This window comes from Hibiscus syriacus, unplaced genomic scaffold, assembly GCF_006381635.1.
Source record: "Hibiscus syriacus cultivar Baekdansim isolate YM2019G1 unplaced genomic scaffold, ASM638163v2 tig00111693_pilon, whole genome shotgun sequence".
Lineage (NCBI taxonomy): Eukaryota > Viridiplantae > Streptophyta > Magnoliopsida > Malvales > Malvaceae > Hibiscus > Hibiscus syriacus.
Window position 1 is genome coordinate 368,325 of NW_024063156.1, and position 25,835 is coordinate 394,159.

At 34.7% G+C, this 25,835-nt stretch overlaps 2 protein-coding genes, 1 non-coding gene and 2 pseudogenes across 3 annotated transcripts; all 5 read left to right on the forward strand.

The window, feature by feature from the left end:
* The first annotated feature begins 5,690 nt into the window (after positions 1-5,690).
* LOC120167727 lies at positions 5,691-11,167 on the forward strand (annotated as a pseudogene).
* A 619-nt stretch (positions 11,168-11,786) lies between these two features.
* LOC120167763 lies at positions 11,787-12,955 on the forward strand (annotated as a pseudogene).
* A 2,123-nt stretch (positions 12,956-15,078) lies between these two features.
* TRNAM-CAU lies at positions 15,079-15,164 on the forward strand. Its single transcript is given in 2 exon segments — positions 15,079-15,116; positions 15,129-15,164. It is a non-coding gene; the product is annotated as a tRNA-Met (tRNA).
* A 398-nt stretch (positions 15,165-15,562) lies between these two features.
* On the forward strand, positions 15,563-16,152 carry LOC120167764 (the record flags this gene model as incomplete). The annotated part of the gene is made up of 3 exons (XM_039176679.1): positions 15,563-15,806; positions 15,839-15,921; positions 16,087-16,152. Coding segments are annotated over 3 exons (393 nt in total), but the record flags the coding sequence as incomplete, so codon positions are not given.
* A 4,815-nt stretch (positions 16,153-20,967) lies between these two features.
* On the forward strand, positions 20,968-25,018 carry LOC120167726 (MDIS1-interacting receptor like kinase 2-like). The gene is made up of 2 exons (XM_039176652.1): positions 20,968-24,328; positions 24,429-25,018. Exons 1-2 carry the CDS (start codon positions 21,025-21,027, stop codon positions 24,800-24,802), a joined length of 3,678 nt encoding a protein of 1,225 aa, XP_039032583.1. The 5' UTR covers positions 20,968-21,024; the 3' UTR covers positions 24,803-25,018.
* The last annotated feature ends 817 nt before the right edge of the window (positions 25,019-25,835 follow it).

The window sequence follows — 25,835 nt, forward strand, 5'->3', positions numbered from 1 at the left end:
GTCATCAAGAGATGAAACTCCATTAATTGAAATTCATATTTCAACTTTTTTTTTTCTTTTTGAAAAATACATCGACTATAGTTTGTTTGTTTTTCATTTATAAAAAATATATACATAAATTTATATATTCATTATTAGTGTATTCATGCAACATATGAAATAAAGTAGTATGAGATATAAAAAAATATGTAAATTATTTGAATTTTTGGTTTGGATTCCGTTTGTGGTGCAATTTTCTTGGTCGAAGAAATAAATTGGGACGTTGATCTTAATTATAATTTGCAACTTAGGTTATTGATGGATAAGTCATTTAAGCTTCACATTTCATCGGGCCAAGTTTAGACTCAATTTGATGAGTTTCGAGGCCTTTTGTATGTTAATAAGAGTTTTGTGAACCTTTGAAAGTTAATAGTTTAAGTAATTATAAGAAATAATAGTTTTGGGTCTGCCATTATACTTTAAATTTTATTTAAAATTTTTACTAATAAAAACATTTTTTTAAAAATAAAAAATAAACTTAATTTATTTATTAAAAAAACTCAAACTTTCGGTGAGATTATAAAAAGAACTCTAAAAACTTAAAATATCTCATTTCAATCACCATTACCAACCGTCGCCAATCATCTCTGGCCACCATCACCAAATACTTGGGTTTTGATTGGAATTGCATGGTTGTTCGAATGATAGTGGCAGTGTGACTTATGGACGTCGGGATCAGTCGGAATCGACGAAAAACAACAACGATGACTTAAAATCCGACAAACCTTTGAACGTTTCTCTATGACAAACGATGATACTTTGCGACGAAAAGTCAACGGGGGTTTGATCGGAGGTTGAAGCCGGTGGCGATGACGGTCATGACTGGCTAACCAATGACTATGGAAGGGTAAAGGGAGAAGGTGGAAAGGGGAAGAAGGGCATGATATGTTGGATTTTTGTTAATAATATATTTTTAAATAAATTTCTAAAATAATATAATGTAACACGTGTCACTTAACGGTCAACAACAACAACAAAAAAACCCAATTATCATATGCAATGGGGTAAGGGTGAGGTAGGGTAGTAGGCTGCCCCTAACGCCAGGTTGAGAGTAGCTTCCGTGGAAGACCTCCGGCAGTCAGAAAATTAAAAATATAGATAAAATGCAATGCATGTATAAATAAAATACATAAATACATAGTTGAACAGTATTCATATGCAGTCATTAATATCACCTGCGCGTCTGTAATGGGAAGTAATCCCTGCGAAAAAATCTCTGCATATAGACAGAAACGTAAGACCCGGCTAAATTTAAAAGTGAAGAGAATGGTACACATAAGTCAACGGTAGCAAGCCCCAGTTCTAAGCCTTCATAAATACCAATAACATGAACGTATAAAAAGTAGAAGTCATGGAAATTACTACAAAGGCATTAAAAGAAGACAGAGATGATACACCCTAAAGATGTGACCCACACTACTCGACTACCCTAGTCTTAAGTCTCTATACTTTCCTATTAGAGGTCATGTCCTCGGAAAGGGCTAAATCCATCAAATCAGATCTCAAACAGTCTTCCCACTTCTTCCTTGGTCGTACTCTCCTTCTGACACTGTCGACTGTAATCGACTATACCCTCCTGACCGCATCCGACGGTAGTCGCCTAAGGACATGCCCAAACCACCGTAGTCTTCCCTCCCTCAATTTTTCGGAAACAGACACCACCCCCAAGGACATCCTAATAGCAGAGTTTGTTGTCATATCCCACAGAGTCCTACCGTATGTCCATCGAAACATTCTCTTTTCTGCGACCTCTATCCTCCTTACGTGATCCTTCTTAGTTGCCCAACATTATGATCCATACAACAACGCTGATCTTATTGCCATTCTATAAAATATTCCCTTTAGTTTTAGAGACACCTTCTTGTCACACAAAACTTGTAACATCCTCCATACCAGGTTAGTGATTAAAGTGTAAGATTTTAATATGTCAGTGATCAAATTAAATTAATCGAAAAGTGAAGGAATTAATTAAAGTGTTGGGTAGGATGAATAATTAAGTGAATGAGAACTAAAAGGGTAAAAGGGTCATTGAGCAAAGGTAATAATTAAATAATAGATATTGGGTATTATAATATCCATGTGAAGAAACAAGAGTTTCCAGATAACTCTTGACTCTCTTCTTTCTTCTTCAACGTGAAGAGCCCAAGCAAAGGTAAGTTTCTTTGTTTGTAAATGAGTTGTTGATTTTAAGGTTGGGTTTTGATTAGTAGATGATAACTAAGCTTAAGGAAAGCTTAAATCATCTTAAAAACAAAGGATGGAGGGATTAAGAGAGATTAAAGATTTGGAGTTTTTATATGAAATTTTGGAAAGGAATTGACAAGTAGAATTTGAAGTTAAATTTGACTTGTCAATAGTTAAATTAAGAGATTTGGAGTGATAGAATTTGATTTTGAACACATTGAAAATTGGGTATGATTTTTGAATCTTATATGGAAAATAGAATTTTGAGTTTAAAGAAGGGATTATGGAGTAGAAATGAGTTTAAGTATGTGTATGAAAGTTAGGAATATTAAAGGAGATGATATATGAAGTGTTTGAGTGAAAATGAAGTAATTTCGGGTTGAAAATATGATTTCTGGGCAAGGGGAATCGGTACCCATTCAAGGGGAACCGATACCCCTTCAAACGACAGAATTCCAGAAGGTATGGAGGGAATCGATACCCCATAGGGGGGAACCGATTCCCCCTAAAGGAAAATTGGGAATATGGGGTTTAATAAGTTAGTTGAAGTTGCTAGTATCCAATTACAAGGTGTAGGTATCTAATGATGGTCTCGAAATGTACATTTATGTAGATTCTACGCATAAAGCAATTCCGGAACGTTTGGCAAGTAAGATCGATCAAGGGAAAGATAAGAGATTGGAATTGGCTAGTGAGGCCAGGTGAGTGCATATTAGTTAGTTTATGGTGCTAAATGGAAACAAGACTTGCGACAAGTCTATTTCCTATGTTAGAATGTATGAATATATGATTATACGTATATGAATGACATGAATTGTATGTATGCATGAATATATGTGTTGACATGCTTTTGAATGTAATGTTATGAGCCATATGATATGATATAGGTGAACATGAGAAAGCAAAGTATGAGATATAAACTATGTGATCATAGTAAAATATAATTATATTATTATATGATAAGTGAAATAAGCTGGATAATATTGATCTATAGGATGAAGTGAAAATAGTACACTAACTAGGGGATTTGAACATAAATGATAAGATGAACGTATAAGATAAGCTAGATGGGAAAGATTCATAGGTTTAAATAAAGCTATAACACATAGGTTGAATGATAGAAATTTGGGAAGTTATATGAGAAGATTATACAAGTTATATGAAATTGAATTAAGTAAACAAATTAGATTATACAGAAAGAAATAATAGAAGTGGGATGTGTTTATAAGTATGACATAGATGAATGTGAATATGAATTATAAGAGTGCTATATGATTTATATTAGGATAAATCTTGAGGATATATATATATATAGATATGAAATGAAATGAAATGAGTTATATGAATACATAATTATGTGATGAAATGGTGGATTACCTGAACATGGGAATATATATATATAGGTCTAAGAGAAGGCATAAGATCAAGATATAAGCAATGTGACTATAAGTATATATGTGCTCTAAGTGATATGACTTATAGGTATTTCTATTATAATGTTACATAATATGTTATGGATGTTAAATGATCTTATGTGAACAAGATATGATAAGTATGTTTACATGAATACAGTTGATTGGGTGAGAAATGATAGAAATTATATGAAAACATGACATATGTGACATGTGAATTATATGGAAATGATCTACGGGTAAGTGAACTACGTGACTATGTGATCATATGAAAAGAAGCTATGTGATACGTGATATGTGAAAGTGAATTGCAAGTTTATGTGTATATTTGAAATGAAATAAATGATAACGCCCATGTTATGTGTCATGAGAGCTAGGGGTATAGTTGGCATGCCAAGAGTCGAGGGTTTATTCGGTTCTTTAGGACATATGTATATCCTTTGGAACCTGTGTGAAGTCTTGAAAGACACATACTTGATCCATAGTATATGTATATGATTCTTAAGGAATTCTACGTGGTCCTTATGGACATAATTCTACGGGCACTACGGTGCAATTCTACGGGCACTACGGTGCAATTCTACGGGCACTTCGGTGCAATTCTACGGGGCACTTCGGTGCATTTATACGAGCTGTGGTGACAGCATAGTGCACAACCTCTATAGACTCACATATCGATAGTTCTCACATATGTACATGGGCTAATCCAGAAATATGAACAAATATAAGTTAGTGGTATGATAAATGCTATAGAAATGATATGATGTTGTGTGTATGGTGTTTGATTGAAATAGTATGTGATTATATGATAAACTGTTAATGATGAATTATGTGTATGCATGTATTTACTGCAATTAATCTGATATGATTTTATACGATATGAAAAATGCATGAAGTTGCTGTAACATGATAGAACAGAACATACATGTATCAATATAGGTTTTAAAGTGCATTATAAGTTGTTATACCTCACTAAGTCTTCGACTTAGCGTGTGATTGTTTCACACGTAGGTTTCGAGAAGAGTAAGGAGTGTTGCGGAGCAAGACAGGTCAGTTTTCCTTACCAAAAGATCAGATCAGAAATATTTGACAAAGTATGTTTTTGGTTATGTATAAAGTGTTGGCATGTAATAAGTCATTAAGTACGAGCACTCTGATAAAGTCTGTATTTTGTTTTAAATAAAGTTTTAAATTTCCCGGGATTTTTCTTAAGAGTCAAGGTTTTAAAAGTCAATGTGACACTTCGGACTCGTATCCGGGTCGGATACGGGTTGGGGGTGTTACAAAACTCCAGTAGATGCCCTCCACTTTAGCAATCACACCTTTATACGATGTGTAACGTCATCATGTACACCCCCATCTTTATATATCATAGACCCTAGGTACTTGAAACAATCATTTGAGGGAAGAACATATCCTTCTATGCATACTTCTACATCTTCATCGTTTTGGTCCCCACTGAAGTTTGAACACAAATACACTGTCTTTTCAATATTGATCCTTAGACCTTTTTCTTCCAAAGCAGTCTTCCAGATAGTCAGTCTACTATTCAACTCAGATTTTGTTTCAGCAACTAGGACAATATCGTCAGCGAAAAGCATACACCATGGTACACCAACTGGTGTCACTTAACGGTCAAATTTAACAATTGTTACGATCCATGCACGTAAAAGTGCTTCGATGAAAACGTTATGCATATGCTTTTAGCGAAAAAAATTATTTAGATACTAAAAAGTTTTTCGAAACATAATTTAAATACTTATTTTTGTATTAAGCCAATAAAAATAATAAATTATTTAAAAATTTAAAATTTAAATCGAATAGAACAGTATATACTTAAAAACATTGAAAAGCATCTCACGTGGCGCATAATTGGGCTAAACAGTCGTTTAAGAAAATCCTTTATTGTTGGACCCCGCAAACCCTATTTTCTGACCATATTTAACCTACCATATTTATTTCATTTTTTAACATCATTTATTTCCTTTTTTTATTAACATCATCATTTATTTCCCTTTTTTATTGCATATACTTTTGTTTTATAATCTCTAAATCTTCTCGCCCACGATCCAATTCACATCCTATCCTTTGTTATTTTTTTTTTTTGCTTTTTTTCCTCTTTTAAACCAAAAAATAAAGGAAATAAAAGATTCTTGGTTGCACGGGTTCAGATTCTTACTTGATCCATCAATTTTAAAATTTAGTCTTGATCTTTTATTAAAGGAGGTCCTTGTTTGAATTCAGAGTGGCAATCTTGAAAAAAAAAACAGATTGATGGTGTTGCTGTTGATGTCATGTGCTCTATTTGCCTTTCTCCTGTTTGGAAAAACCAAAGGTTGATAGCTTTCTTTTCCTCTTGCTTTCACTGTCATCTATGGAGTTTTTGGATTGTTAATTACTTGGATTGAGAAAGACTTTCTTTTTCTTTTTTGGTAAATTTACTTCTTTGTTTTCATTATAGTTTACAATTTAGGACTTTTCATTAGATATTTGGTGAGAATTTTCGAAGTGGGGTTGGTGAAAATTTGGTCGGTTTTTGGTATTGATCAATAGTTCCCCCCCCCCCCCCAATTGTGGGATTTTTGGTTTTAAGCTTGTTTCATAGCACAAAAGAAATGAAAATTAATTTATTATTTTATATATCTTGCTTTAGGAATTTGATTTCACTCTTAGTTTCTACTTTCTAGATACCTTGGAAGCATTGAATTTTGATTCTTGTAATTTATTTTACTGGTAAAGTTTGAACTTTACTGTGTACGTACGAGTATGATTGTATTGATCAACTTATTGTGTATATACTAGTTCTGATTTATGTATCCTTTGGATCTACTATTATAATTCTGATGAAGTTACTGTTGTTCTTGCACTCTGAAGACATTGGAGAGTGGTGAAACAGTATGATGACGAGTAAAATAAGGATTAAGCATCCGAGAAGAGCTGGACTTAAAATGGATTTGGGGCAGATAACTAAGTATTGATATACCTGAGTGCAATCAAGAGAAGTAGAAAAATGATACCTTCATCAGAATCCCTTGCTGCTAATGATTATTCACTCACTGTTTTTTCTTCTAAAGTTGATGCTGCTGAGAAAAAGCCAGATACTAGGAATATAGAAGAAGCTGAATTGTCCCTGCGTGAAAGTAGTTCACTTAATTATGAGGTATGCTTCATTATTTCCAGCTCTCAAGTTGATATCTGGATCGGGGATTTAAATTGCGGTTGCAGTCGCATTTTCGGTTGCGTTGCATTTATCGCGATTGCGGATATAGTGGATTCTATTGCGATCATTGCGGGTATCATGGTCGTGCAAAAGCAGCTTCGGACAGCACCGTTACCGCTATATAACGGCCGCTATTCCGATAGCAGACCACTATTTAAATCCCTGATCTGGAGTGGTTATATTTGCCACTACCAATGCAAGTTCGTCTGTATTTTTGTAGTGAAAATTAATAGTAGCATAATGGTTTTCCTAAATGTCTATCAAAATTTTAACTCACCACTTCTGAGATCTGGTTTTAGGTATATTTTATGCGTATTCAAGCCATCTTCTCATTTATTTGTATATATTTTTACCTGCACTAGTAATTAAGTGTTGTTTTAGGGATTTAAACAGAACTTTGCAAGTATATTTCTATGCCATCCGGTTAATCTGCTTTGCTCACAGCTTCAGACCCTGATTCAATCAAGTTTGGTAAAACTATGTCAATATAGAGATGCTATTGCATACCCTGCTATGGTTTAGGATTGAAGTTATTATTTTAACCTTAAGTCCCGTATCTTTTTCTCTTTGACAATATAAACTCCGAAAATTGTGCAGATTCTACTTGGTCATGTTTTTCTGAGTAAAGCCGGAACTTATTTAATCGAGGTCATTTCTTCTTTTAGACAAATAGTATCAATGCCATAGTGTTGCTTCTTGCATTAACGGATCATGTTTTTTTACCTTTTTATGGTACCTTTCACCTATGGCTGCTCACTTATCCCTGCTCTTGTCAACACTGCCCGTGTGAAAGTGATCATGATATATGTGTCTGAAATTTGCAGTTATGTGTTGTCTTTTATTTTCTAGTAGTGTACTCATTCCTACCTTTGCCATTCCCCCTCCCCCCAAATTTATCTATTGTATGGAACTTAGTTGCAGTAATTCTTTGATCACTTTTATTTGGTTTCTATCTGGATAAGGTATCTGCAATTTGCAGGAAGCTAGAGCATTGCTAGGAAGAATAGAATATCAGAAAGGAAATATAGAAGCTGCACTACATGTGTTTGAAGGAATAGATATCGAGGGAATAACTCCCAAAATGAAACTCACCCTTTCTAAAAGAGTTGATCGACGTAAGAGACGATCTAATGACTATGCTTCTCCACCAATGTCCATCCATGCTGTTAGTTTACTACTAGAAGCAATCTTTCTAAAAGCAAAATCATTGCAACATCTCCAGAGGTTTAGAGGTAATTTTTATGTAGTAGTAGATTGATCTTATATTAACTCTTTAATTGTATGGATGAAGAAAGCTACACTTGAGAGTGCTGTTGTTGACCTGACTTTTTTAATACTCCAACTTATTCCCCAAGTGTCGGACACTGGCATGGCTAGAGTTTTCCAAGTTTTTCTTTATATTTGGAGGATACTTGAAGGTCATATCCCCGTATCCAAGTGTTGGACACGAGTGTCATGCACGGGTATTTAATGAGATATGAAGTGTCCTAGCAACATAGCTTATTTCTACTATGATGAATTAGTGGGACTGATTTTTTATCATTTATAAGAGAATGCTTTGGTTGTGTTGCTTGTAATGATGGAATTTCATGAATCAGTATATCAAGCTAGTAGTTTCCGATAAGATCTATTGCTTTTTTTCCCTTTACCCTGCCTCTTGCTATTTTATAAATATTACGCTTTCATTCATAATTGGTAAAATAGTCTATCAATAGTTAATTTCTCAGTAATTTATAGATACTAGCATTATCATGAGTATATATGTTCTAGCTTCTTTTCTGTTTGGATGTAGCTTGTCAAGTTTGTTTTCTTGGAATTGGTTGTTATCAGATGTCCTTACTGTTTCTCATCTGCATGATACTATTTCTCTGGCAAATGGCAATTCAATCATCACTGCGTGGCTAATGTATATTTCTGATCATTCTTGCAGAAGCTGCTCAAAGTTGCACCATCATTCTGGACATAGTTGAATCTTCTTTACCAGAAGGCTTGCCTGAAAACTTTGGTTCTGACTGTAAACTGCAGGACACTCTAATCAAGGCAGTCGAGCTGCTTCCAGAATTATGGAAATTTGGTGATTCCCCGCATGAAGCAATCTTGTCCTACCGGCGGGCTCTCTCCCATCAGTGGAATCTTGATGCAGAAACTACTGCGAGGATTCAAAAACAGTTTGCCATTTTTCTTCTGTATTGTGGAGGTGATGCAAGCCCCCCAAACCTCCGCAGCCAAATGGACAGTTCGTTTGTCCCTAGGAATAACATAGAAGAAGCTGTACTCCTGTTAATGATACTATTAAAAAAAGTTTCGTTGCACAGAATTGAGTGGGATCCGTCAATTCTGGATCATCTGTCATTTGCTCTCTCCATATGTGGGGATTTGAGAGCTTTGGCTAACCAATTAAAAGAACTGCTTCCAGGGGTTATTAATCGCAAAGAAAGATATAAATTTCTAGCTCTCTGTTATTACGGAGCAGGTGAAGATTCCACTGCTTTGAATCTACTACGGAAGTTGTTGCATAGTAGTGAGGATCCACACTGTGTTCCAGCATTGTTAATGGCATCAAGAATTTGTGGAGAGAAATCTAATCTTGCAGAAGAAGGGATTGATTTTGCTCGTAGGGCCCTTGAAAGCCTGGATGATGAGTGCAGTGAGTTGGAAGGTGCTTGTAACCTTTTATTGGGTGTGGCTCAATCGACACATTCAAAATCAGCCTTATCCGATTCGGAGAGGGTTTCCAGACAGTCTGAAGCCCGTCAGGCCTTGGAAAGTGCTTGGAAAATTACCAGTATGAAAGACCCTAATATTCTTTATTATCTCAGCCTAGAAAACGCTGAGCAGAGAAAGTTGGAAGCTGCACTTTATTATGCAAAGTTTTTGCTAAAACTAGAAGGTGGTTCGAACATCAAGGGGTGGTTGTTGTTGGCTCGCATACTTTCAGCTCAAAAATGTTTTGTGGATGGTGAAACCGTTCTCAGTGCTGCCTTGGATCAAACCGGAAAATGGGATCAGGGGGAATTATTGCGTGCCAAAGCTAAGCTTCACATCGCTCAGGGACAGTTCAAGAGCGCTATTGAGACATATAGTCAGATTCTTGCTGTTGTTCAAGTGCAGAGTAAAAGCTTTGGTTCTGGCAAAAGGCTTCATAAGGTCTGTTGCTTAGTTCTTCATATTGACCTGTAATTTTATGATGTCTATCTTTTTCGAGGAACCTGAAGTGGTTCTCCTACTAAGTTGACTTCAGTCGACGCATCAGTTTTTGAATTAGATAGGTAGATAAGTTAGAATGTTAGTGTGTTAAATAGCCTGGATGACGGAAACTATTGTTGCCAGCTTCAAAAGTTATTACATCCGTTACAACTTAACAAAAGCTCTTTATATCCTTCAAACAAAAAACAAATTGCAATCGAAGTGTATAATGCTGTTTCTTCGAGTATCATTTTTTTGTATAACCTTGTACGTTTCAATAATTGTTTACAGGATGGTTCTTTGAGAAGTTTTGAACTGGAGATATGGCATGATCTAGCCTATCTCTACATAAGTTTGTCACAGTTTCGAGATGCTGAGATTTGCCTTTCAAAATCCAAGGCCATCAATTCCTACTCTGCTGTTAGAAATCATGCCACTGGTAAGTTCATTATTCCTTTGGTTTATGGTATTGTCTTTATACGGTAATTCTTATATTCGTAATGTGCTTTAATAAATGCATCCAACGGGCGATGCTGTCGATGTATCGGCAATATTCTCATTTGATAAAGCAATCCTTTTTTATGTTTTTCTTCCGATTTTTGATCAAGGTAAAAAGCTTCTTCCTAGAAGAGTTAAGGGTCTGCTACCAAGTTGAATAAAACATCTTATTTTGCAGGTTTACTTTACGAGAGAAAAGGCTTATTGAAAGAAGCTTTGAAGGATTACTGGAATGCTTTGGACATGGACCCCAATCATGCCCCGAGCTTGATATCCGCAGCCATCGTGACGAGACAAGTTGGTGGCCAATCCAATGCGGCTGCGAAAAGCTTGCTGATGAATGCTCTCCGAGTTGACAGAATGAATCCGTCGGCATGGTATAATCTTGCTCTGATTCACAAGGATGAAGACACTCGGTCGTCGCTACACGAAGCAGCTCAATGCTTCGAGGCTGCTGCTGTTCTGGAAGACTCGGCGCCTGTGGAGCCATTCAGATAACATAAATCACCTCTTCCTGCCAATACTCTGTAAATCATTACATGTTTCTACACATTTTGTCCTGAAAATTATGTGTTCTATGTTCATATATAAATATAATTCAAATTGCAATATGATAAAAATGTTTTTTCCTCCCTGATTTAATAGAGTTATAATTCCATTGTAGCCCTGATTCTGGGGAAAATATTATAGGACAAATTATCTTCTACTATTTTAGTGAAAGTTTTAAAATCTTCTGTTAGATCTTGTTTCCATTATTTTTTTAAATTTATTTAAAATATATTTAACACCATTTAAATACTAATAATAAAGTTATATTTTTATTGTATATCAAGCAATAATTTATACAACTTCTTATTATAATTTTACTTTTTTTAAGATAAACTATGTATTTAGTCATCTACTCATTCTCGTGGTTCTGTTTTAGTCACGTAATTATTTTCTTTTCAAAATTATATCTAAGGTTAAGTTTTGATTATAAAAATAAACGGTGATATTGATGTGTCACTGTAAGATAATATTATATCATTATTAAAAATTTATCACATCAGTAGTTTTGTTTATTTTTTAATGATATATAATCAAAACGGAACTAAAATATAATGTTAAATATAATTTTGAAAAAAATAGTTAAAAAACCAAAACGAAAAATGCACTAATAGATGAGTGATTAAATTTGTATAGAAAATTACTTTTTTTTAAAAAATCAGCCTCGGCCACATATGAGTATTGAGTTAGTTTTATGTATAATGTTTTTTTCTTCTGATTTGCTAGGCCAAATGTAACCTGAAGTCAAATTCCACTTCATAGGAATTACTTCTAATGACCTTGAGGAAGTTTCTCATCCATTGCCGTTGGGTTCGAATCGTGAAGGCCTTGTCCTGTTTACTCTCAAGGAATGATCTCGATATCAATTTAACATTCGGTGTTCTGCACAACATTGTTTCCGGCTTAACCTACTCCAACACCGTGTAGAAGGCAGGACTTAGAGGTAAAAGAACTTCCGCTTTTTCTGTTTCCATTGAAGCTGCATGAATTATGTTGCTAACATGGTAATCGCTGCCGACAATGTGTGTGTATATATATGTCTGCATGACATAAATTTGACCCAGGATTTTGCATTAGTGGGTGCACCGTATAGTCTGCAAGTGTTTTCCCTCCACCGAAGCATTAAAACTGTAATCAATCATGCTTTTCTATTCATAGTTGTTTTAATTTATGTTTTTCTGTCAGTTGACCAAAACAAAGGAATGCTGGGTACTTTTGCTCCTCAGCGAGAACCGTATGAGCACATTTTGGATGAAGAGACCACACCGTCCGGGGTGCTGGCAAGGGGAATTTACTCGGCAAATCTTAAGGTATGCATGAATGAATGGAAGGATGCATGCATGCCTGCACCCCAAAATTAATGATCAACTGCATGTATCAAGCAAGACTATGTTACAATGTTTAGCAACAGATTTCCTTTCATATCATGTTTCTTTCATACTGATTGTCAGTTACGAAGTTAGTTGAATTTGTGCAACATCGACATATATATATATATATTCCGAAGGTTTTAATATATGGGATATACAAAACTTGTAGCAACTTTTTCTTCTCAGTCAAGTATGAAATAGTTAGTATTTGATTAAAGCATCCGAAAGTGTAGTACTAGTATTGCATTCTCTTCTATTCATGCTTTGCGATAATGATTGTACCTAATTTTATGTGCTCCCATGCAGTTCGAAGATGATGACCGAAGATGTCACATGGAACTCAAATACACCTTCGAGATAAAGAAGAGCAGCTAGCCGATTTTTTTTGTAAAGTTTTTGTTTCTTGTTCTCTCCCTATTGCTTGTTTTTCGGTTTTATGAACTACATACATTGCTTGTGGGAGTTCTTAATTGGATTATATCTATGTTGATTTTTGTGTGCCTGGCATGCCTCCCTAGCAATTCTACTAAAATTGTCGAAGTAATCCCTTCAATTTCCCTTGCTTGCATCTTCTTGCTACGACTTGTTAATGGCAATCAAACCGAAAATTGCTAGGCTATACTACGGATGGCTCGCGGGCAGAATACGGCCGGGTACCTGTTGATCATCGTTATTCAAACGTATACGATCCACCCGTGAATCGTTGATATCCGTATTACAAACTGGTATTGTTTTTCATTTTCTGGATGGCTTGAGCATTCTTAAGGTATGTTTTCCTAGTTTGAACTGAGCATGGGCAGATGCATCTTAGTAGGGATGAACATTTGTTTGTTTTGGATTGATTTTTTAAACCAAACTCATTTAGTTTTAGAAAAACAAATCAAACTGTTTTTTCTTTATCAAAATTGACCTATTTCAGTTTAACCGAATTATGTGTTGAAATTGGGAAAAATGACTTGGTTTTATATAGGGTAAACTATGCTGGTGATCCTTTATGTTTTCGGTTTGTCTTATTCTGATAATCGGTTTTGAAAAAGTTACATTCTGATCACTTTCGTTTTTTTTACCACAGTTAACTCCCCGTTTGTTGACATAACACATCAGTAAAAGTATTTAGATTTTAGTTTGACCTCTAAATTCTTGACATGATCCTAATTTGACCATTACATCATTAAATAAATAACAATTTAATAATTAATAAAAATAAATCTATATAGTTCAATGGTTAAACTAAAAGTTTTCAATGATTAAAAAAACAATACGATAAAAGAAATTTAGTGACTAGCATGAATAAGTTAAAAAAAATAATTAAGTAAATAGAATGATACAATTTTATTAAAATTATGATCTAAACCGAAAATATTCACCTCTATATTTTAAAGTGATATTTAAAGAGGACAATACTAAAGTTATATAGGCAGTAACGAAGCTGATTATAACGTCTTGTTGAAAACGACGGACTAGATTTGCGTTTAGCGTTTAAATAATAGTTTAACTTGTGTTGTATCCTTGGCGCCAAAAACAAAGAAGAAAACAGAACAGAAAAAAATTACTCAAATAGGAAGCTTAAAGCGGTGAAGGAACCGAAGCTGATTCTTCCGCGTTCTCGGCGGCAATGGGCACAAAACCACTCACAAAACTCCAAGCAGCTCACTTCTACACTCTTTGAGACGGCTTTTATCTTCTTCAAGCCATTTTGCATTGAAATCGCGTTTCGTTTGACGGTAAATCAATTTCCATGGAATCTTCTTCAACCTCTACCACCAGAACCCGCTTCCGAGATCAAAACCAGCAGGCGATTGAGGATGCTGCTGATTCCGAAACCAGTTCTGGCATGTCCTCCCTCTCCAGCGACCTCGACGATCAAAACGAGCTCCAGTCCATGACCGGAAAGGTAATAACCATATATTTAAATTGCAGTTGTAGCCACATTTTTGATTATGTTTATCATGATTCGGATATAACAGATGTTATTGCTATTACTGCGGTCATAATTTTTTTAATTTGTACTACTTATTATAAAACATACTAATTTTAATTGCAGCAAGGGATTTTTTTTCAAAAAAATTATCGTAGCGGAACAATAACGGAATAGCGATCCGTTGTTACTCCTACCTCTTAAATTGTGACCACGATTCATCGTTATTGGTGCGATTCCACTTTATACCACTATTTTCCACTATAGCAATTAAGGACGGCGTGCTACTTCTATATGGTGACTGCTATTCTATTATCGGATCGATATTTAAATCTCTACAGTAAAAACATAATTTTAATTTTTGAATATTTAGGTGAACATTTGATTTTAGGGAATTACGCATCTTTGTTCAGAGCTTCTCGAGCTAAAGGCAGAATCAGAAGAAGATTTCCACAAAAATATTTTCTCTAATTATTCATCCTTTGTTAGGTAATATTTTGTCATCAAACTCCATGCACTCTTTTCTTTCTGGTACAACTCGAAATAACATAATCAACATAAATTTACAACTTATGTTATCTGCAAATGATAAAAAAAGTCGTAATCGTAAAGTTTCATTTTAAATTTGCTTGATATAACTTTCTAAGATGCATACAAAAATGCTAGATATCACTTATTATCTTTTATAAAATATATAGAATAAATGGGGTGGTGGCGCAGTTGGCTAGCGCGTAGGTCTCATAGCTTGTTGAGTTATCCTGAGGTCGAGAGTTCGAGCCTCTCTCACCCCAATTGTTAAATTTTTCTCGTTATAAACAATCAGAGTTTGATAAACTAATTTCTTTTTCTTTGAAATCTATTTATTAATTATGAAAAGATTTCTGATTAATTAATTCATGATATGATTTAAAAGACTTCAACATAAAATTAAGGAAATCAAGATGTATATGTATGGGAGTCTTAGAATTCCTTTGAGTCTATCTCTCAACTTCTTACCATCCTAATCATCGGTATCGTAATTGTAGAGAAAGCTACGATGAAGACGACGCGGACGAATTGGAATATGAAGAAAGTGATCTAGGCGACGATTAATACGGTAACGAAAATTATGTTGGTTTCAATGATGGAGCCGTAGACTCAAACGATAGGCGCATTCATGGCCATGGGAGTGTCACCGAGGGAAATTTGAATCCCATTGATTCGATTCGAAGGGGGTAGGGATGGTGATGTTCATCCAGTTTTGAAGCCGGTTGAAAATCTAGATCAATGGAAAGCTGTGAAATCCAAAGGGTCAACACCACTGAAGCTGCAAAAGGAGAATCTCAGCTTGGAACAAGAAGTATCAGTTGATGCCAGCCTTTCCAACTGGTTGTCTTCGAGGGAGACTACACCGGCGAAAAAGAGCAGCACTTTCGAAGCGTATACACCGGAGAGAAGCATCTAGCCGGGTTCGATTCGGACGAAGATAGGCTGATTTTGGGTGCATTGACAGTTGAAGAGATCAACAAGTATTCGGCATCACCTGTAGCAAGGAGTGTTGTTTATTTAGTAATCTTATTATACATAAATGTGCTTCCTTTATTTCTAATCACATGTTGCCTTAATTCTTCCTTTTTATTTGTACGTCATGTGATTGATCGAAGAATCCCTGAGCCTTATATCAAAATTGAGGGATTATTTTACCCTTTAAAAGTGATATCTTTGGATAAAAAGCTGGTGATCAGCCATTTCAATACGGAGGGTGTAAAGAGATATCCTGGTGCAAGTGGACGTAAATGATGTGATTGTTTGTGGTACAGAAGAATCAGATTCCCTTAAATTTGGGTTTTCCCAAGGGATATATATATATATATTTCAAATTATAAAACAGCAATCGTTGAACTCTTCAACATGTGCTTGACATTCACACTTGAATTTGGATACCCCACTTACTTAAAGCCTTTGACCATGCCTCCAGTTTCTATGTTTTTTATTCACTTAATATTACTCAAGCTTCTTTAGTCAATTCAAACCATGCTTCATGGGGATGCCATGGCCCCCTTCTATCAATATCTCTCAATTTTTTTCTTTGAATATTCACAGCTTTCACTTTCATTTTGTTTCCACTTACCTATCCACTGTATTAATAGTTGATTTTGATTTTCTTTAACATTTCTTATGTCTATTTGAGGATACTTAAAAAATACTCGAATCACGATATTTGATATATTAATTCATTGATCGTATTATAAACTATAAGATCTATTTTCTAAAAAAAATATTAAAGTTTGATACCTACTCTCTAATTTTCATAGGTTTATGGGTCAGGGTTGAATTGAAATTCAATTAATAGATACTTGATTATTCAATTACTCGGCTCTTTATTTTTATATTTTAAATTAAATTATTATTATTATTATTATTATAAAAAAATCTTCGTATTCTCAAATTATTTCACCTACCTTCTCTATTTCATCTAAATTTTTAAAATTCTGTGTTTGAATTATATAATTTAGACTAGTTTTTAAGTTTGTTCGCCTTTTATTTTTTAAAAAATTAATTTAAAAACGTAATGAAAATTATTATTGTTATTATAGAAAAGTATTTTTTGGTGTCTAAAAACACAGTTAAAATTATTATTAGAAAAAAATCATTTTTTTAAATAAAAGCCAAAGTGCTTATTGTTGATTCTAATGTAAGTTACATTCACAAGCTAACCCTAATTTCATGGTTGTAATATGGAAAGTAAGTATTAAGGAATGTTTTCAAAGTTAGACTAAATTATTATTATTAGTATTATTATTTTACTAAGGAGTTATGCTAACCAATACATTTGCCTTTATATATTGAAAAATGGAGATCAGATGGACATGCAATTTGAGGTGGTCCAAATATGGTACTATGAAAACACAGATGCTCAGAACTTTTTATAATTAATTTATTTCATGTTAATACTATATATATATATATATATATATGTTGTACCCTAGCATTTGTCAATGGTCTTTTAATAGTGAATCTCCTTTTGTGGTTCATTTGTCGGTGCAATTAGATTTGTTCGTATCTATTTTTTATTTGAATCTTTTGGTTAGATTTTTAACCTTGTCCATATATGATCATTATATAATCTAAAGTGACTAGTTTTAATATTGTAGGAAAATATTCAAATTATATATTTAGTTTTTTTATATATAACTATGGGAGTGAAATTATATCTCAGGTTTAATTAGACCTATAGTTTAATTTTTTTAAGTATGGATAATATAAATATACCTTGCAATCAAAGCTCCTTGAATCCAATACCTCAAGACACTTGTTCAGTTCACTTATGTAAATTTAGAATATATTATGTTAGTCTAAATTTATATTAAGTTATGAACTAGTATTCATCTTCTTATAAAAAAGAGAAAATAACCTCAGTGACCAAAAATCCCAGATAATATATAATTTTGACCAACTTTTTTTGGATTTGCGAAAATGACCAACAAAATCGCAATGCGATCTCTAATTCGCGTTGCGGTTTTCCATTTCGCGTTGCGATAGTCTACAATTGTCGTTGCGATTTTCCAAATTCGTTGCGATAGTTAAAAAAAAGATTTTGTTTCTTAAGAATTTTCTCTAAAAAGATAGTATCCGCGCGGACGTGTCGAAGACACGTATGACCACGACCACGACCACGACCACGACCACGAGACGAGACGAGACGAGACGGACGGCGGCAGCGGCGCGCGAGAGTCCCCCTTGTTCTCTATCACTCAACAAGGAAGTGGGAAAGCCAAGCCTTAAATACCATTCCCAATAGTGTTTCCAATACTATGTGGGATTTGAGCATTACCAACACTTGTTCCCAATACTATGTGGGATTGAGCCTTAAATAGTGATATTATTTTTGAATGTTTTGCTTAAAATTGCAATAATCGCGATTGATTGTAGATTGACTTTTAATTATGACATATTTAATCGTATAATACTAATGTAATTGGTTGCTGATTCAGTTGTTTTAAGGTGCATGATTGTTAATTGTTCCCTGAATAATCACATTGTATTGGAAACAAGTGTTGGTAATGCTCAATCCCACATTGTATTGTTTTAAGGTGCAACGCGATTTTCAACTATCGCAACGCGAAATGGAAAATCGCAACGCGAATTTCAACTATCGCAACGCGAAATGGAAAATCGCAACGCGATTTTCAACTATCGCAACGCGAAATGGAAAAACGCAACGCGATTTTCAACTATCGCAATGCGAAATGCAACGTGAATTTGCGATAGTGGAGATCGCAATGCGAATTAGATATCGTATTTCGATTTTGTTGGTCATTTTCGCAAATCTAAAAAAAGTTGGTCAAAATCGTATATTATCTAGGATTTTTGGTCACTGAGGTTATTTTCTCTATAAAAAAATAATAATTAATTGAATTTATTAAGTGATCTTAATAATAATAATAATAAAATATTAATTTGTTTTTAAAGATTTTAAATTCAAATAACTGTATTTACAATATATATACATCATTAATAAATTAAAAAGACTCTAAATATATAATATATTATAAAAAATATTCACATCAGATTTTGTGTTTTGTCATAAAAAAATTTGTTCATATATATAAGGTCCACAAAGTTGAAAGCGTTGGTAAAGACAAATTTTCAAAATTTTCTATATTTTAAATTTTTGTTATTGATAATCTGTTTTTGTTTTTTAATTTTTTTAAAATTTATTTTTTAAAATTTTAAAATTTTATCTCTAATATAAAATCTTATGTCAGTTACTAACCCGATTCATTAATAAATAATATAAGAACGAATCCAGTGTTACTAAACTTGTCTTGAAGCAATCCGTTAGAACAGTTGCATTTTTCTTGGTATGAGATCTTTAGAAAGAAGACATACGTGTCAACCAAGTGTTCTACAAGCTCAATGACCAACTTGTAATGAAGATTTGCTTTTATATTAATTTAATATTAAATCACAATTTTATTGATCAAATCAATTGAACTAAAAGTCAAAAGTTGAGCAGTCCCATCACATATATTCATTTTTCTAAAATATTATGTATTAACATCACAACTAATCTTTTAGTCTTTCTCCGTACAATTAGAGAAAACTAAAGATGTTCAATTATTAATCGTTACTTTTAATTTTTTTATGGATTAAAATGTTAAAATTTTAAAGTTATTGACATAAATCCTCACAAAACAATCCATGTACATTCACACACACACACACATATATATAATTTTCTTTTTTTTTTTTGTAATTTTAAATTATTTGTTAATGTAACATATAAATAAATAATTCTATGTTAGCATAAAATAATGTGAATTATTACGTGTGCGGTTACTTCAAAACTATTAAAAGTTTAACATTTAATCAATATTGGTTAAAAAAAACAATATGACTTTTTTTTAGAAAAATAAAATGAACTTAAAAATATTGATTAAATTGATTCAATAAGTAAATATTAAAAATTAAGGGTAAAATATACAAATGGTCACCTGGGTGATGCCTTGTTGAGTCCCTCAACTATTAAAAGTTATAAAATGATTCTTCGATTATAGGGTGTTGCTTTGTTGAGATTCCAACTATTAACAGTTACAAAATAATTACCGACTATTTAATATATTCAAAACTCGTCATTTTCCATTAAAAAAGTGACGACGATCTGAGCTGAATGTTAACCTAAATGACTGAGATATGATAAATTTTGATCACATAATCTAAAAAAACGATCATTTCTTAATCAACATGTTAACATCTAACTGAGATTGTTGTCAATTTTTTAACGGAAAAGGACGCGTTTGGAACACACTAAATAGTCGGTTGACTATTTTATAACTTTTAATAGTCAGGTGACTCAACAAAGCAGCACTATAATAGAATGACAATTTTTTAACTTTTAATAGTCGAATGACTTAAAAAAATATCACCCAATAATCGAGAGACTATTTGTGTACGTTACCCAAAATTTAAATAGAATTAATAATTAATAATTTAAAAAGTAAATGCTAGGAAATATTGGGCTATCATTTCCAAAAGTCCAAATAATAAAATGAATGTTGAAGGATTGCAAAATCAAGTGCCATTGAAATTTATTTTAATAACATTTTGGTCAATCCGAATGAACATGATACTTCAGTTCAATGTTCAACAAAATAAACTCCACGCTTTGACGAGTTTTAAGTTTATAGCTTAATTTTTTTTAATATAATATAATAAATAATATGTTTTATTCTTTTATTTGCGGTAACGCACAAACCAAAAAACATAAATGTTTGTATTAAAGATCATTAGGGGGGAAATATTTTTTTTTACCATTTATAAATTTTTTATTTTAAACTATTTATATTAATAAATTATCCATTGTAAACTATAGCGTTCCACTAAAACCATGTGACATATACCTAATTAAAATAGAAATGTTATGAACCGAACTTTCATAATCAAAGATAGAAAGTCAACCAAGCCAATTTTCCAACCTTTGAAATGCTGCGGCCTACACGCTTATATTGGTTGGCAAAATAGCAACTTCCAAGCATTTTCCAAAGTCAAACTCGGACTGCTTCCTATTTAAATCACATGCATCCACTCACCAACTAATTTTAATGTTCATCATGTTCTGAAAAGGGGGGAAAACATCTTTAAACCTGTAAATTCTTTAGCAAAGTAAAAATGTTGGGTTTTCCAAATCCCTGTCTTGTTTTCATTCACGTTGTTTTGCTTTCTTTACTGCCATTGGAGACCACATGTTCTGCAAGAACACAAGCGGAGGCACTTGTCCGATGGAAGAACACTTTGTCCTCTTCGCCACCTTCGCTCGATTCATGGTCGTTGTCCAATTTGAACAACCTCTGCAACTGGACTTCCATTACCTGCGATGATGGAACTTCAACTGTCTCACAAATTGATCTCTCAAATTCAGACGTGTCTGGGTCCATTTCTCAGTTCAACTTCACCCCGTTCGTCAATCTCACGCGTTTCGACATCAAAAACAACACCATGGATGGTCCGATACCGTCTTCGATAGGTACTCTGTCGAAGCTGGTTGTGTTGGATTTGAGCAACAATTCTTTTCAAGGCGAGATACCGGTGGAGATCGGTCGGTTAACGGAGCTTCGATATCTGAGTTTATTCAACAACAATCTCAGTGGAACAATTCCTCCTGAAGTTAGCAATCTCCAAAATGTAAGACATCTCGACCTCGGATTTAACTACTTTGTTTCTTCGGATTGGTCTGGTTTCTTGTCCATGCCATCGTTGACACACCTCAGCTTAGCTTACAATGAACTTGAACTGGAATTCCCTAGCTTTATACTTAACTTCCATAATCTTAGTTTCCTAGATTTGTCATTGAATAAGTTGACTGGTCCGATACCAGAATCACTTTTCACCAATCTCACCGAGCTTGTGTCGCTCAATCTCACTGGTAATGCCTTTGAGGGGCCATTGTCTTCCAATATTTCTAAGCTTTCAAAACTGGTTCATCTTCATCTAGCTACTAATATGTTAAATGGTTCGATTCCTGAGAGTATAGGAACCTTGCCTGAGCTTGAAACCATTGAGCTGTTTGAAAATATTTTTAAAGGGGAGATTCCATCTTCTTTAGGCCAATTGAGAAATCTCAAAAGATTTGATCTTCATTCCATTGGCTTAAATTCCACCGTCCCATCCGAGCTTGGTTCATGTACTAACCTCACCTTTTTGGCCTTAGCTGGGAACCGACTCAGTGGGGAGTTGCCCTTGTCCTTGTCACAGCTCACAGAACTAACCGAGTTGGGTTTATCTGATAATTTGTTCTCCGGTAAGATCCAATCATCTCTAGTTTCTAATTGGACCAACTTGGTCAGTTTGCAACTTCAAAACAATAATTTAACCGGGAAGATTCCACCAGAAATCGGTCTATTAACAAAGCTCCAAGTCCTCTTTCTCTATAACAACCAACTCTCCGGTTCAATTCCATCGGAGATCGGAAACTTGAAGTCCCTGAATATTTTAGACCTTTCCGGGAATCATCTTTCGGGTCCAATTCCTCCGACGATATGGACTCTTTCCAACCTTGAAGCATTACAGCTTTTCTACAATAATCTCAGTGGCACAATTCCACCAGAGATTGGAAACATGACATCCCTGCAGTCTTTTGATGTCAATACAAACTCCTTGCACGGAGAACTACCCGACACTATTTCCAACCTCGTCAACTTAGAAGCATTCTCGGTGTTCACCAATAATTTCTCGGGTACTATTCCTCCGGATTTCGGGAAGAACAGTCCTGTGTTGGATTATGTGAGCTTATCCAACAACAGCTTTTTCGGGGAATTACCTCCTGAATTGTGCAGTGGTTTTGCTCTTCGAAACTTCACAGTAAATGGAAACACCTTCACCGGGTCGTTACCGGCTTGCTTGAGGAACTGTACGATGTTAAGAAGAGTCCGGCTTGATGGGAACCGATTTACGGGTAACATCTCCAATGCATTTGGAGTTCATGCGGAGCTGGACTATATTTCTCTTAGTGACAATCAGTTCACTGGTGAAATCTCGCAAGAGTGGGGAGAATGTCAAAATCTCACCAGTCTAGAAATGGACAGAAACAGGATTTCGGGTAGAATCCCTGCCGAGCTCGGGAAGTTGACTCAGTTGCGAGTTTTAGACCTCGGGGCCAATGACTTGACTGGAAATATTCCTTTGGAACTGGGAAATCTGAGCTTGTTGTTCAACCTTAATTTGAGGCAGAACCGACTCACCGGTAACATCCCTCGGATTGTTGGCAACTTGGCGAGGCTAGAGTTCCTTGATCTATCGGGAAACCAATTGGTTGGTGAAATACCGGTTGAACTTGAGAACTGCGAGAAACTGCTGAGCTTGAACTTGAGTCACAACAGTTTATCTGGTGAAATACCAAGTGAGCTTGGCAGCTTATCTACATTGCAGATTTTGCTGGATCTCAGCAGCAATTCCCTCTCAGGCTTAATCCCTCAAGATTTCAGGAAGCTTGAACAATTGGAGAACCTAAACGTTTCACACAATGATCTCTCAGGAAGGATCCCTACTTCATTGTCTTCCATGGTCAGTCTCCATTCGTATGATTTCTCGTACAATGAGTTAACAGGACCAGTTCCGAGTGTCGGGGTATTCCGAAACGCTTCTCCAAATGCTTTTGTTGGAAACTCAGGCTTGTGTGGAGATATTGATGGATTAGCACCTTGCAGCTTAAGTTCCATAAACAAAAGTTCCAACAACAGGAGGGTTCTTCTTATAGCTATCCTTGTTCCCATCAGTGGCATACTTCTTCTAGCATTGATTGCTGCTGTAGTGTTTGTACATCGCCGCCAGCAAAACAGAATGGTTGACGAAGAGATTAAAGTCAGTAAAAGGACTGAGTTTTCCAAGTCTACCATTTGGGAAAGAGAAGGAAAATTTACATTTGGTGACATTGAAATAGCCACCGAGGGGTTCAATGATATGTACTGCATTGGAAAAGGGGGATTCGGAAGTGTTTACAGAGCAGAATTGCCCTCAGGTCAAGTAGTTGCGGTTAAAAAGCTCAATTTTTCGGACTCTGCCGATATTCAAATGACGAATTACAAGAGTTTCGAGAATGAGATTCAAATGTTAACCGAAGTTAGGCACCGGAATATCATAAAATTGCACGGATATTGTGCTAGAGGAAGCGGCATATACTTAGTGTATGAGTATGTGAAAAGAGGTAGTTTGGGAAGTGTATTGTATGGAGCACAAAAGGGAGTGGAGCTAGGATGGGATACAAGGGTGAAAATTGTGCAAGGATTGGCCCATGCAGTTGCTTACTTGCATCACGATTGCTCTTCTCCGATCATACACCGAGACATTTCGTTGAACAACATTCTGCTCGAAGAAGAATATGAGCCAAGACTCTCAGATTTCGGAACCGCAAGGTTGTTGAATCCCAACTCATCGAACTGGACCACGGTTGCCGGCTCTTATGGGTACATGGCACCAGGTTAGCATACCATTTACTTTGCATCTTTTCATTTTTCTTTCTAGTTTTCAGCTGAAATGTGATTGTTGACATTGTTCAATCAATGTTCTTGGTCTTCCAGAGCTTGCACTCACAATGCGGGTCACAAGTAAATGCGATGTTTACAGCTTCGGAGTGGTGGCATTGGAGATTATGATGGGGAAGCACCCAGGGGAGTTCTTGAATTCCTTGTCATCAGACAATGAAGATTTGCTTCTCAAGGATTTGCTAGACCAACGGCTTCCACTTCCTAGTTACCATATAGCAGAGGAAGTTGCAGCGGTTTTCGCAATAGGTTTAGCATGCACACGGTCGATGCCGGAGTCACGACCGACGATGCGTTCCGTGGCACAAGAATTGTCTACAAAAACACAGGCTTGGTTAGACGAGCCATTGGGGAAAGTAACCATCAGGCAGCTATTAGATTTGGGAGATGGAACAAAGAAGAAACAATAGCCAGGTTTCATCTGGGGAGACAAAGGAATGGTCTTTTTTTTTACCAGTTTTTCCTTGCATTTTTGTTACAAAAGCAGATATTTTTGTTCCTTGTATCATGTTCTTATTTTGTTACAGAATGTATGTATTGTATTGTCCATTTGTACCCCCATTTGTATCTGTATGGTCCACTGGCTTTGCTTCATATCCATGCTTTCAACCTACCAATTACCAAGTTGCAAGGTGCAGAATTCAACATTCTTTGTTCATAAACTATTGCTTTTCTAGTTGTGAAACGCTGAAACAGATGAATATGAATTTTAACAGGTGACGTATTTTAGAGTACATGCAAGTTATGGAATCTACAATACCTTGATTTGTCAAAGAACAAACACATAATGAAAATACCAAAAGACCTTCGTTATTGGAAAAACCCAACGTTTCATATGACGATTTGTCGAGCGGAATCCCTACTTCGACGTATTTTATTTCATTTGATTTCTCCTACAATGAGCTTGCAGTCCCCATTACACGTGATGGGTTGAGCAGTTGCTTGCAGAAATTAGGGTGAAGAAAGCAAAGAAAGTATTAAAACAAATGCATAATTTCAAATTTAGTTCCAAACTTTTATTAAAATCATCATTTTGCCTCTTATTCTAATTTTTAAAAGTATTTTGGTCTCAAACATTTTATTTTAGGACAAAAAGACCCGAACATTTGACAGAATAATCACTTTGTACCTTATACTTTTTTTCTGGAGCATTTTAGCCCTCAACATATCATTTTAGTTTAAAAAAGCTCCTATATTGAAACATTATTAATCGTGTGTTAACTAATAGTTTTCATCTGTAGAGGGAGTTTTTTCGGCCAAAGTAAAACGATGGGGGCCAAAATACTCCAAAAAAAGAATAGAAGCCAAAATTATAATTTTAATAAACGTTGGAGATTACTTTTGGCATTATGCCTAAAATAAATTTATTAATGTATTAAATATTCATTAATTAATCGAGTGGTTCAAAATACATATAGTATTATCTTACTTTATGTAAGTTTG